The 14,994-nt window shown below is 40.2% G+C and overlaps 1 protein-coding gene across 1 annotated transcript in view; it reads left to right on the forward strand.

The window, feature by feature from the left end:
• The window catches only part of CNTNAP2 (contactin associated protein 2), a 1,227,711-nt gene that overhangs the window by 1,155,668 nt on the left and 57,049 nt on the right, over nucleotides 1-14,994 (forward strand). The window contains exon 22 of the mRNA XM_080386067.1: nucleotides 5,903-5,996. Coding sequence (XP_080242193.1) covers nucleotides 5,903-5,996 — 94 coding nt within the window. The remainder of the gene's footprint in view (nucleotides 1-5,902; nucleotides 5,997-14,994) is intronic.

Below are 14,994 nucleotides of genomic sequence, written 5' to 3' on the forward strand. Positions count from 1 at the left end.
ACAAAAAAAAAAAAACACCTGCAAAAGGCTAAATCAATGCATTAAACCAGGAAGAGTGATTTGGAGTGGTTCCTAGAACAGGATTAACTATACCTCTATATACATTCCTGCTGAAGAGCTCAAAGCACAATGCAAACCTTAAGTTCACCTTACATCATGCTGGCAAGGCATGTGCCTTCTCCCGTGTTCCAGATGGGCAGTGAGCCTGCAGGTCAGTGACAGTCTAAGCCAGTAAAAAAGGCTGGGTTTATGGTCCTGCTTTTTTCTCTGGATCCACTATTTATCTAGAGCCTTTGGTTTGTCCCTGCTCTGGCTGCACAGTAACCTGGGTGAAGGAACTAACCTGGCAGAGACAGATCAGCGAAGCACTAGTGCCACGTTAAGGAAGGAGCTGAACTGCAGCAAGAGGGGCTTTGATCAGCCCAAGGAATTACACACTTGCCACCTGAATCTGCTCCTTTTCTGGTGTATTAATTTTTTTTTTCAAGTATCACGATACTAAAAATATTGTTTGTCAGTTTTTTCCTAACTTTTCAGCAGAGGAATAATCACCTTCGTTTCATCGCTAAGAAGTCATATATCCCCTATTGGATTGCCATAGCCAGCTTCCTGCTTTCTCAGGCATTGTGGTCATACCTGGGGGAGCTGCACCTAACCACCTGCATGCCACCTTGTTACTTCCTTGGGCTCTCGTGCCTAGTCTGTTCTAACTTTGTGGGCATTTTTGAGCAGGAACCTTCTTTTTGTCATGCAATATTATAGCACTTAGCACAAAAAGCCTTTGTCCGGGGCTAGAGAAGCTTTTTAATACAAGTGCTAAGTCATCATAATAATGCAGAGCAGAAGAGAAATGCCTTGGTTGGTCACGATGCTAACACATCGCTTTCTTTATCCTGCTGTTACTGAAGTGAATAGCAAACTGTATTGACTTCAAATGCTGTGAGATTAAGCCTTACAACATCATTATTCTGTATCATTTTGAATTATTTTTTATGTATATAAAATGTCTTCAACATAAAGAAAAGTCTTAGCTTTATAGCAGTACACACATGCAGGCCGGATTGACAATGACACAGATGTAGATTTATCACAGGGTGAACATAATGTGTGTGTATGTGTATATACCTTATATTTTATTTTTTTTTTCAAGACTACTAAGGTGATCTAGACATTATATTTGTCCTTAGATTGATATGCCTCTTAACCTCAGCAGTCCCGTCAAGATTAGTTTTATTATCTAAGTGAACAGTAATTTAAAAGAAATAGCATTTTATTGAATTTCTGCTTAAATCCCAGCAACTTCAGATAAAGGCAGCCTGCCTTGGCATGATGTGACTTGAGAACTGAAACTGCAAGTTCCTCCGAAACTGCCACTGCTTTCTTCTGTGTAATACTCAAAGCCACGCTGTGTGTTTATATTAAGCTCAAATGAAATTAATGAGTTTTTAAAGAAAAGTAGCTGTAATGAAAAATCTTAAATATAATTTAAAAACTGTAATTTAATACAAATTCATGACACCAACCTCTGTGTATGCAGAGGTTCTATTTAATTTTCATTACATAATGTAATATCTTTTTTCGAATATCATTTGACGCTAGCAATTCCTTTTTTACTATGTGTCTTACACTAAATTGATAGCCTAGTATTTCACACCCAAGACTGCAGGCTGCTCAGTTCCAGCTGCTTGCACTTGAGCCCCCACTGGATGGCAGTCACACACAGCTTTGAAAAGAATTCAACTTCGTCCTTTAACTCCCTGACCTAAAAAGAAATCCTAGGTTCCTAGGTTAAGTGCCCCGGAAAAAAAAAATATATATTTCTGTTATTAGATAACACTAGTCTAGAACGAAGGCAAGGCATAACAGCGAGCAGGCAGGAACCTCACTATTCCCTCACTCTTGTCTTATGGTGCACCCTTTAATTTCAGGTGCTGGGATGAGAGAAGGGCACAGTGGAAAGCGATGCAGGCATTCCCCCACGGGACATGATGCCAGAGCTGGCAGTGGAGCAGGAGCTGGCTCTGTCACTCATAGAAATGGGTGCTGCTACTGATGGCAAGGCCAGGAAATTATCAACAGATTTTAAATGGAGATTGATTTCAACCAGGAATCAAAACTACCCAAAACTGCAGTCGTTAAAGTCTTAAAAAAATTTATAGCTGAAGCCATTCTGAAATCTTTCCTTGACTTCAGTGAGATCTGGAAAAAATATATGTGAGTAGATAGATTCAGATATGGATTGAGAACAAGAGGTCAGTTTGATAATTGTAAGCAGTTAGCCAGCTGTGTCTGTTAGAGCCTGCAATGTCCCGCAGCATCACTCTCCCTGCTCCCACACACAGCGGGATCTTTTCTTTTGCCTCTGCAACATGATGGTTGCTCTGCCACACCGAAGTCCCAAGGGGAGACGAGTTTGTTGTTGGAGTTTTTTTTTTCAATCTGGCCAAGATGACAGCTAACTAAACTGTTCCAAGGCGAGGGGAAGAGGGTGCACACCTGCCTGTATCTTTGACTCACTTTTGGCTGCACCAGAAAGCTGTGTGGGCTCGCCACTGACACACCCTGCTGCAGCCCCTCACCATGAGCTCTGCCACAAAAGTCCTGCTGGAGGACTCCAGTGTGCAGGTGTGGGTAGGAGTCTGCCTCCCTGATGTGTTTGTGTAGGGATTTCCCACAGGAATCAGGGAAAAAAAGGAGGGAGAAGGCAAGGGTGCTCGTTCCCTGCCCTCTGCTCCTCTGCCAAAACACTGGCCCCATCCCTGTTTCCAGAGATGTGCAACCTATGACCACACACCAGTTTGAGGGATTCGGTGAAATATGTTATCATTGTTTTGGGATCATACTCATAGTGTAATGGTATATTTTTACTTGGTTTAATGTGTCTGCTGTTAGGTATTTTTGCTAGCAAAGACGAGGCTGGAGAGCTTGCCTGCCAGAGCAAGATGGGGTTTGCAATGCCCGTCAGTTCCTGAAGGATTTTCCACCGTGGCCTCAGAAAGAGCTTCCTAGCTAATATAGCATGTTTGATTACTTGAACTGCAAAACCTAAGCTTTGGGTGATGGGTGATATATTAGATATTCTGGGGCAAAATTATAGAGCAGCTTAAAGGTAAAAGCACAGACCTCCGAGCTGCTGCTGTACCAGACGGATAGCCTGGTGGGGACCCGGTATTGCAAAGGAACAAACTCTGGTTTTACACAGCTAATAGACTGCCTCTCTTTTAATCCGTTATGGACCAGCCTTTCCACAGTCTGAACGCTGGAGACAAAAGGAATTTCACCACATCACAGCTGGCAGGGTTTGATATTCTGTATTTACGAGTGTAAAAGCTCACAGTAATTCATCATTTAAATTGACTTTTCATTTTCAAGTATGTCCTGCAGACACAATTAGCATTTGCAAGTAGAGGCAGCCTGTATATTGGCAGGGATGACTTTTTTTATTACTTGTTCCTAATAGTTACTGTGATAATGGACACCTGGACCATGGCTACAGCTCTAGGATACCCACAATACATTGACAAATTAAATGATAGATTGATAATAATTATTATGATCTATTAGTATCTTAGCAGATACTAATATCTAACATCAGATAATGATGCTCTGATGAACCCTGGTGCTCAGATTCCAAGTTATAATAAAAAGAAATATTTAAACATTGCTCCAGATTCATTTGGGGAAAGGAAGAACTTAAATGTTGATGCTGTTGGTAATACCAATGTACATGGTGGTACACCGGGTTATTTTATCAGTTACTTCAGCACGTTGTAAGTCATAAATATAAAAGCAGAACCTAGAAGATGAATGCTGTGCAATGAGAAGGTAACAGAAGTAAGTCCACTGCAGGCAAAGAAGTTACATGAGGTTAAAGTCTTGGCATATGAGCAGCTGGAGAATCAGGGGGTTGTGGATCAGTCTTTTCACAATTTTTTTGCTGATGGACCTCTCTAAAGCCTATACCTTTAGTTTCTGGTAATATGTCATGGTAAATACCATGACAGCTCTGAGCCATTCCTATTTGTCTTCTGAAATAAGAAGAGGGTATCTTTTTCACCTGATATGCCTGTAGTTCACATTGACAATGGGTCTGACACCTGCGATGTTGGGTGTTGGGACACCGATTTCCCTTCCACCAGGGCAAGCAATAGCAAACACTTAACTGGGGTTTGTACTTAGTAGGACCTGCTGTGGCTAAGGTTGAGATCTGGTTTGTATTTTAACCCTTTGTATTTGCCTGACTCACCCTTTCAAAAATAACTTTTTTTATTTGAAATTACATAACTTATTCAGGTAAAATATGTATTCCTGATGTTCATTAAAAATCCAAGAAAAGCTGCTCAGGATGCCCTGGACAAACTGAAACTTCATAGTTTCTGAGTAAGAAGATGGAACTGTGTTTTCCCATATATTTACCTCAAAAGTCTACAGGTTAAAATTGGAGAAATAGCCAGTAGTCATGCTAATAAACAACCGTGGCCAAATTTTCAATAATCAGCATGAAAAATAGTTTTGATCAAATAAAAATAATTTCTGAGCATAAGTATTTGGTAGACCTCTTTTGTCATCTGCAGAGAAAACTTTTCCTGTCTATTATGTATATATACTTCCCTTATTGGAATTTTATGGGGTAATATAAGAAAGGCAGGATCCCTCTTTTCCAGTTATCCTATTTTTTTAAGATGATTGCTTCTGCAGATTCATGGGCATGACATCAGTAGGCTTTCCAAGTACATGAGCTCACAGTGTTGAAGGGTAATGTGGGATTCAGCCCTTCAGTTCTACACTATCTGCCCTTCATTTACTTTTAACCACTGAATTGAACATTTGCAGTATCAGTAAAGCAAACTAGTCCAAGCTACTAATGTTTTGAAATTAGAAATGTGGCAAAAGGATGTGTGAAAAAAATTGTATGCCCTTTAGCGTTGTGGTTTCTCCAGAATTACTTCCACAGTCTATTACACTCTGCAAAGTCTTAAATCACATATATAAGTTTCTGTCCTGTTTTGTTCCAAGACGAAGCCAGAATAAAATAAACAATTGTTGTTCTTCCCTCTTTAGGCTTTTGCAATAAACACGTAAAGCCAAGAAAATAAATAACAACAGCAAAGATGAAAATTCACCCCGATGACCTTTATGAAATGTGAACATCAAAACTCTATTGAGCTGTATTGAACAGTCTTAGTAGTGCTATTACTAAGCATAGGCAATTTATTTCGTTCTTCTCTCTTCACATTTTTCTGTTAAACAGTTGAAAACCAGGAAAAAATGTACTGATTTAATGTGATAGTTTAGTCATATCGGGGACAGTATGAGTTTCCTACAGATTAAACTCTCTAGCTAAGTTGATTACTCCTGAATTTATGTTTAGGTTTCACTAGGTGTCATCACAATTAAATCAAACAACATTTACAACAAGAAAATTACAAACATGAAGTGCAAAAAAGTATGTCTTACTAATTTATGAGATTTCTGGAAGAAAAGGAGAGTGCCCAGCACCTGCTTTAGTCTCAGATTCTGAGCTACATAAATCTAGCTTTAGCAGTAACATAGGTCCCAGATGGAAATCTTATATTAAAATAATAAGCTGTTCTCATATTTCATGCTGTTGTTAATTTTAGCAACTATATTGAAGAACGCAAGCAAAAGCTGAAATGATTCGACAGCAACCAGAACAAACAAATGTCCAATACAGGTATTTCCCAGGTCTTGGGAACTGTGAATGTGGCAGATATGGAAGGAGGGGTATTAACTGTTATTTTCCCTTTATCAAAATGAAATCAGAGCATATCAGACAGAGTTGTAAGTGGTGGCATAAACTCCGTAAAGTAGACCTTGTTCAGCAGCACTGTAAGAAGGTGGATCAGTTTGAATATTCATTATTTCTTTTCTCTTTCCCTAGCTTGATCACTATCCTCCAACGAGTTACAGCCTGCCAACAGCATCTGACATTCAGTTCAATTCCCCAAAGGCACTATTCCTAGGAAAAGTTATAGGTAAGATTTCATTTTATACCTAGTTATTTTATTAGGTATTTTTAGAGAATACTGCAAACCATAAGCACATGGGACAATGATGGGTGCTGTGTTTGCAGCAGGACACTTGCTGCAACGTGTCGTTCTTGACTAGAAAGTGGCGATATTGGAGTTAGAGCTGAAGACTGGGTTATTATTGGGTTATGTTCGCCTTGCCACACAGGCTGATGTGAACACACAAGTCATTGCCTGATACATAGGAAAAAAACAAACGTGGATAAAGAGACATTTGTAACATGGTATCTGTGAAGTTTCGTTACCCTTTCAGTGTCAGGTGGAGGGAATAGGAGGAAATCATTGACACCATTGCTTCTACAAGGAGATATTGAAGTTATTTTGAATATTATCATTCACTGTGAAGTTATCGTTTGCTTTGTATAATGCCTTTACCATGCGGTCAGCCTTCTTATCCTAGTGCGTCCTCTTGTGTCATAACTGTCCCTCATCACTCTGGCAAAACTGCCACTTTCTGACAGTGGGCCCCACCAGCGAGGTCATTGGTAGTCCGTAACACCTACAGCCACACTCATCTACACATTTTCCATCCCTTTTATGGCCCTCACCATTATTTCCCAGAGCAGCAGCTTCCTGGCCACCTTCCCTGCTGAATTCCAGAGGCAATACAGATGCATCTTAAACTGCCTGGGCCTCACTTTTAGGCCATCCTACTTTCCATTGCTGAATTTTTCCACTGCAGGCATCTAACATGAATGTACAGGGTTACTCCGTTCAGGAATCAGTTATTCCCCTGACATTTACAGTTTTTAAGGAGGACTTTTTTCCCTTGCAGAGATATGGGGTTATTAATATTATTTCCTCTGAGCGCTTTGTACAGGAATGCGGTTGCTTGAACCGCAGTGAAGGGTTTAATCCAGAAAATTGTAAACTTTTCTTTGTTTAGTGGTGCAAGGCAGTAACCTCTGAACCCATGCACTGATTTTTGAAGCTGAAAAGCAATTTACTAAATAGCTAATGTGACTTTTTGAAGATACACTTTTCCATTTCTTTCACTTTTTTTTAAAGTAATATGTTGAATTTTGTGAAATAGGAAGCAAAGAGCCTTTAAAACAGTTGGTTAGCAGGAGAGACATGAACAATGGTACTCTCCAAGATGGTTCTGTAGACAGTGCAAAAGACTATGTGGTCTGATTTTGGTGGTTCCAGAGGGAAACTGGGCACGTTACCACCTCCCCACGGTCAAGTGGGATGGTTGGATTGGAGCTGGCTCTGCCTCAGCAAGGCTGCTGGCCTTTTCACTCCTTAATTCAAAGTGAGGAGACAGAGAACTTCAGGCAGAGCATTCAGCAGCTGGAATTATGAACAAAAATGTCAGCTGAAGGGTGTTGCAGTGTCCGTCTCCAATAATTAATTAATTGCTAGAGGTTCTGTTTGCTTTGATAGGGCAGCTCTCTGCAAAAGTTCATGTGTCTGAGAAACTACCACAGTATGGCAGTACTGCCTCCACAGTTCAGCCCTGCCAAGCAGCTGAACTTTTTTGAATGGTTGTTTGGATCCAGCTTAAAATGGCATTTTCCCAGCTGTTCTAATCAGGCAATGGTTTGGAGAAGGCTGAGCAAGGAGCATGAAAAGAAAAGGAGGCAGATATACAACAGAGCAAAGACTGCTGCATGAGAGAGAAGAAAAGGAAAGAAAAGGACAAATGAAACACAGAAGGAAACAACACACTGTGCACCGTGGTGTGAAAAGAAGAAATGGAAGAAGCACGAAAGAGAACACCAGAAATACTCTCTGCACTACACTCATTTCAAATAGCCCGAGTGCAGGCAGAGCTCTGCAGGGAAGCAACTTCTTACTCCTTTGAATGGCTGCCAGCTGGCTGATGAGCTAGAAACATCATCGTGCAACCACACAGGTGAAACTGTGACATAGGAGGTTTAGTCTTTGCACTGGTTCTTTCTGAGCTAATTTTTAAGCAGGTTCATAGCACTACAAACTCAAAGTCCGCCCAGCAGTCCCCACATGACCCCATGCCCTGGTGATGATTTCTTTGCTGTGTTTAAATACACACATCCTGAGATTTTTTTAGGTATTCATGGAGAATGGAGGAGCTGCAAGAACTGGGCAGTTCAGAGGGTCCGTGGTATCACTTTTCATGTCTAGGATACTTATTCCAATATTCAACAGGGACTGAAAGCATGATAACCACTCGAGTGGTCCAAATAAAATCAGTTATTGACCCACCTCTGTTCCTACAGATCTAAACCCACAATTCCTCATCTGCCTCAATTGCAGTCATGTCTGTGGTTGAAAACAGAGTTTTCAGTCTCCTCTGTTTCGGTTGGATCCTTCCAAATGAAAAATGAAGCTTGGCAACAGAATAATATCTGTATTCTGCCTGTTAATGTCAAAAGCTTGATCATAGGACTCACTGGACTTATTAAGAATAAAGACACATGAAAAGAAAAAAATAGCAGAGGTCAGTGAATATAATTTCTGTTATGTAATAAGAGAAGTTTAAAATACCTGGGAACTTACAATGTATACTCCTCTCACTCTTTATAAATAACCTGACAAGTAACCATTATAAGTAACCTGACAAACACAATTAAAAGCAAGTATTGAATCTAGAAGGTGAAAGAGTAAACACAGTCCTGATAAAATATGCCGTATAAATACATAGTGTACAGTTGAAGACTGCCATCAGGACGCGTAAAGCAATCACATCTATCACTGATGCTCACTTTCAGCTCCTCAGCTAACTCAAAGGCTGGGAACAGTGAAAGGTCTTGTGTTACCCTGAAGAAGTGATTTCTGAGTAGGTTATATTTCTGGTTTTTTCCCTGTGCTACTTGATTTTAAGCCTCAGACAACTGTTTCTGAAGATGCTCTCTCTCATCTATTCTGTGTATTTGCTATATATTTTACAACTCTGGAATACAATACTTCATTTTTCAACAGCATAGGGTTTTATTAACATGCTGGGAATATGATTATTTTGCTTCCTTTTCTCTGCTTATGTTACTGTCTTTGCAAAATAGGATATTTTATTAAGCAAAACAGCAAATCAATACTAAAGGAGGAAACAAGAAAAAAACCTTCTTTCTACTAAAGAAAGGTTTAATTTCACCACAGAGACACGTGTTTCCTAATGTAAAATAGCTGTGCAATGACCGTGTCTGTTGATCAGCTTTGCTGTGGAACTCTCGGAGTAATGTCGGGTGAGAGAAGTACATGGTTAACATGGTTACATGAGTGCAGCTGTTTGAAGGACAAAGTAGAGGCAGAATCCAGTACCTTTAAAGCTTCTAATTGTCACATCATACTGGCTAGGTATCTCAGTGGCCCAAAGGGATTAGCACCAACAGAAGATCTGGATACATCTATCAAGTTACAACTTGTACCCACCTGCAAGTACATGCTCTAAATGGGCAATATGGGAGTAGCCTCCTATTTCACTGCTGGTCTGGCATCAGTTGCATTCTGCTTCTGTTACTCCCATACTATGCAATTCCTATTTGTCATCAGAAATGAATGCAAGGCCCTATTTGTAAAGACAGATGGGTTTTTGAAGAGCGCTGTGGAACAATCTTACTAAGAAACTGATCTTCCACCTGTCTTATTTCCATTTTTATTAGGGTTATTTGCATAGGAGCAGACACTTCTGCCACAGCTGTGCTTGCTGTGATAGCTCATCTGCTGCCAGTCAGAAAGGATCACTAGTACAACAGCTACCTACCATCACACAATGTCACGCTCTGCTCTAGGTGTTACTACAATGTGGCTGATGAATACAATGGTGACGAAATGGCTCTCTGTGCCTTGCACTGTTCATAATATTTCCTGTAAAGCAGGAGCGTCACACTAGAAACAAAATGGAATGATTGAATAGCAGCTGTAATCAGGGAGCATTGCTGCTTCTTTAAATTGAGGTGTTTTCTACTTTCCTGAAATGATTTCTGGAAAGCTCAGTTGTTCACTGGCTTGAAAAACACAAATATGTAATATTTTTAGCTTTCCAGGAAACTGGAGGTAAAGCCATTCAGTATATAATTCTTACCCAGGTAAAATGGATTATGATTTAAGATGTGAAATAAAGCTGAAGGAGACAACGAACGAAAAATCCTCGTTTACATGAAATAAAAACAATAGCACTAGAGAAATGCAGGATTTTGTAGAAAAGGTAGAAGGGAATTGTTAATGTTTCAAAGGAATTCCTCAGTCTGTTACACTTAGGCTTTGCTGGTTGGCACAGAACAGGTAAGAGAGACAAGGTGGCTCTCTGTGTGACAAGCTATGAAGACAAAAAACAAAAAGTAGGCAATGTGACAGTGTTACATACTACATTTCAGATCTCAATCTACGTTTTCATTTTGGCTGCAACTTGAGACTCATTACTGAGGTAGAATAGAGCAGAGGTTTGATTTTCCCAAGTGTAGTGTATCTGGATTCAATACTTAGGTTTGTCTTCACAGCCTTTTGGAGACCTGCACGAAGTTCTGCTGTGTGAACTTGCTGTGTGTCATAGTCTGCTTTATTACTGGAAGTGAAGTATTTCTTTGGGGTTTACTATGCATTTAGAAAGCATAAGCTACACATAATTAGCTTTTGTAAATTTATCATAAAAATGATTTTGTAAAAGTATCATTCCGGTGAAGAGAAATTGAGAGTTTCTTAACAGGATATTTGATTGAGCACAGAAACACCAAGATCAGACAAGAGTTGCTCTTGAGAAGGTGGCAGGGAAGTAAAGGAAGTGTGCTCCTTGTCAGTTCTCCATCTTTACCAACCACTCCAAATCAAATTACATCGTTTCAAAAATACTTAAATATCCAGTTGGAAACAATCAACATAATGCAAGTCATCTGTAGCTCAGATTATCAGTTTCAGAACTGACCACTGTCCCTGCAGCTAATCTTTGTAGGCTCCATTTATGTCTCTGCCTCACCCTAGTGCTCGTTCTTCAGGTACTTCCAGTAAGAGTAACAAAAAGGGAAATACCTCTCAGGTCTGCCTTCCTTCTTGCAAAAGCAGCTGTCATCACTCTACACCTAAAGAGAGATCCTGGAAATCCCACCCAGGAGCCTGCAGTCTTTTCTCAGAAGGTGGTGTCCTCAAGAAGCAAAGGTAGAAAGTCCACTTCTAGATGTGTTATTTCCCTGGTGTCAATGAAAGGATATTTTTACTGTTCCGTGGCTGGAGTTTCACTGTTTCTTTACCAAGCTGTGTGGTGAAAATTAAAAATCGTCAGGAGACATTTCCCTGGATCCACTGTGACATTCACTGCCTTGGACTGAGGGGAGGTAAGGCCAGCTTACACCTAGACAAGTAGTTAGTTTCAAGTGTGCAAAGAAGAGAACTTCAGAAAAAGTAGGAGATAAATTACATTGCTTGCATGGCTTAGGTAAGGTCTAGAAGTGAGAACTGCATTTTTCTTGCATGGCATCTCACCACAAATAGATGCTGAATAATAGGAGGCAAAAGTTCGAAATCCTTTGAACTACCAGCAGGGACAATGAAAATTTTTCCAAGAGGTAAACATTCTTTACTACCAAATCAGATACAAAAAGCCTGGCTCTTTGATGCTTCAGCACTTCTAGCTGAAAAACAGGGGATGTGCAATGTAATTAATCCTACCAAAACATCATACACTGAAAACCAGCCTCAGGGCCCATGTTTGCCACATGTCTGCATAGTTTTGTAACTTAGAGAGTTTGTTTCATGCCAAAGGATGCACATCTCATCTCTTTGAGAATATATACCAGCATTGAAAAGGTGGTTTTGGTAACATTGATAAAGAAGTCTGTAAAGGACACAGGCATTGTCATCATTGCTGCTCGGCTCGGGTACGCTGCTTGAGATTGATACAATCTGATATGAAGTTAATGTTAATCAAAGAAATCACTGAACCAAATACCAGTTTAGGATTAGGTCTCTGATACTGTAAGGTAATTTGCTCAGCTCTGAAATTTGAGTCCTAGAAAATAATGCAGAGCTGCAAATAGGTTATGAATAATCTAAGAATATTCTTCTGCTATATCTTTGACATGTATCTGCTACTGCCTCACGATGGTAATGAGGTTAGCACTCCAACATAAGAGCAGTGTGGCAGGCAGGGCTCCGCAGCTCTCCTTCATTTGGCGGTGTAGACAGATAATCTGAGTGAAGCCTACTTTTGCTGATAATGAGCAGAAAATAGCTAGCATGCAGTAAATTCATCCACTAACTTCCTTCAAAGTAACTGCCTGCTACTTCGTTTCTGAGCATCAAGCATAAACATTCAGTGCTGTAATCTCAGGATGAATGCATATGTATATTGTCATATTAGGAACCCTCCTGCTATAGTAGTAGTTGAATATTAAAGATGTGCTTTCCCCTGCATGTGTCACGCATGAATTATCATACAAAAATATGACACATGGACAATTTTCCTTCTCCTGCTCCTCCTACATAACAGTATCAGCCTGCTTGAAGCTCCTCTGGGATTTAATATTGCCTATCTCTCTGACCTCAGTTCTGTCTACCTGTCCATATCTTACTTTTCAGGTAGGGATGGAAATGTTCCACAGCTCCTCCTAGTTCAAAAAGCCAAAGTAGAAGTAAAATATTTTTTTCTTTCAGGCCTCTGAGTTTTTGACTTACCTGGTTTTTCTGAAAAATCCTGCCTACAAGTGCTATTCAGAAAGGAACATTTCCCATCTGCAAGCACTCCATCCAAGGGGACACCATAAACACTTCGAACTGCCAGTTCCACACCAATAACTTTTGAGGCAGAAACAAGGGTAGCCCAAGTGGATTTTACCTTTTGTTTGAGAACTGAAATGGAAAAGCCAAGAATATCCATTGGTGCCATTTGCCTGGCAGCATCCATGGTGCGTCTTCTTTCCATTTTCCCGAATATTGTGAGACTCAGCTGCTGCAGCACTGGCCAGCAGGCAGCTCCAGAGAGGCAGAAGGTAAAACTCAGACAAGTTGGACTAAATTAGGTGCTATCGTAATCTCAGTAGCCATGAGCATAGCCAGTCCTGCTTTTTCAAAAACTGCCTGGAGTCATGGCCTCCCACTAGCCTTTCACTTCCACCCTTCAGGTCATTCTTCATCTCTCAGCCGCTATCTCATGCTTTGTAGCTGGCAGCTGCCCTTTCATTTGTTTATTGTGCTGTTCTCTGTAAAAAGGCTTCACCGATTACTAGTCTCAAAATCTTCTGTGGGCATTCAACAGCTCCAGAAGGTCAGAACCTTACTTATTTATTTTACTCTCTTGCTCTTCTAGCCTGCATACCAGCCTATAACAGGAAACAAGAGATTCCTAGTTCCTAAATTATACAGTTCTTTTCCTTTATGCTTTAAGATGTCTCAGAAGATGTTTTCATTTAAATCGCTGCATATAATCTTGCAAAGAAAATAATCCCATTGCTTTACAGTTCTTTCCAAAGTATGCATCTATTGGCTCTGAAAGAAAGGAGACTGTAAAGACATTTAATTTAGTTAGTGCCATTTTGAGCAGAGCATTTGCACAAGCCTTACCTGACGTTCAAAACCATGTGATAACACTATTTAAAAGTAATGGAACAAAATGAAAACTTAAACCTCAGTAATTAGAGTGACCTTTTCCTAAGTTCTGTATTTTATTAATATGGCATGTCTTGGTTATACAACTTCTCCCTACCACAGGAGGAGAGGAACTATTTCACTGTGTAATATCTGGTACTAATTTATTTCAAATGCAGCTGCTTTAAAGGGTCAAAGAAGGGTACTGAACATTACAAGATCACCAAGGGCACCAATAAAACCTGCTGTTGGCCCTATAAAATTACAACGGCATTGATAGCACAATCAGAGAACTGAGAGCACCTTCAAGGCTTGTAAATCACAAAAAAAATAGTGTTACACAATCTGAAAATTGAAAGCCAAAGGTACACCTGGAGTGGAAAGTAACAGCATTTTACAATTTTCCTCCAAATATATTGGAAGGAAAAATCAAAAATCAGAATAAATCTCCCTAAAATTATAGAAAGACAAAATTGACAAAAAAATCATCTTTGCTAAGCCAAGGCATAAGTCTTTAAATTTTACATTATTTTACTTAACATGGGTAACCTCTGTCCGTGGCTCCAGTTAGAAAACATTTGAAAATAATGTGATCACGCACCCACGTTTGATTAGAAACAAAACCATAGAAATATGCATTCTGGCCAGATTATTTTGGTTGAGGGTGCAATTATCAACATGCCATTCCTTGTAAGGACAGGTAAAGAAATTATGTCTAATTCAAAACTAACTTGTTTGATGATTGAAAAAAACCCTCCAGTCTGGCATTTGTTTCACATAGGAACGTGAAGGCAGTGGGGGGGAAAAATCAGAGCAAATCAACTTATAGCATGACAAAAACATTGCAATTAACTCTTATCTTTGGTCAGGTGAATGATAATCTCTCCAAGAGATTATGTGCCCCCAGATCTGAGGTCTAATTCAGAGAGATTGTTTTGGAAGATCACTGGGATCAAGTCAACAATCTCCTTCAACAGCTGTCCTAGTTTGCGCTCCCATCAGTGATAATTTGAAGTTGCCCCTGTCCTCATCTGATCTGCACTGGAAGCACCACAGGTTTCCTAGACCCTGGAGAAGGTTTGCTCAGATCGCTGGAGAACCTTGGAAAGGGCAAGGGATGTGAGAGTTTCTAGGGTGTGAACTACACAGCAATTTCACGGTAGGTGCTGCTGTGTCTCTGGAAGGACAGTGCGACCGTTGTCCCTCGCAGTGCTGCACCAATGTGCCTTTGCACACCGGAGCGCAGAGCTGCCTGAGGTCTGGGTGCCTTCCATGTTCTCCAAGAAGGCTGGACCTGTCCGTGCAGATTGGTTTGAAGCTGTACAGCTTTGTAGGATGAAATCTATCTCTATTCAAAGGCTCAACACAAAATCTTTGCACTACTAAACTCTGTTTTAATCCACAGCCTTACGTAGGCCTTATGTAGGGTGTAAAGTAAGCCCATGCTCTG

Source organism: Falco punctatus, assembly GCF_963210335.1.
Source record: "Falco punctatus genome assembly, chromosome: 4".
NCBI lineage: Eukaryota > Metazoa > Chordata > Aves > Falconiformes > Falconidae > Falco > Falco punctatus.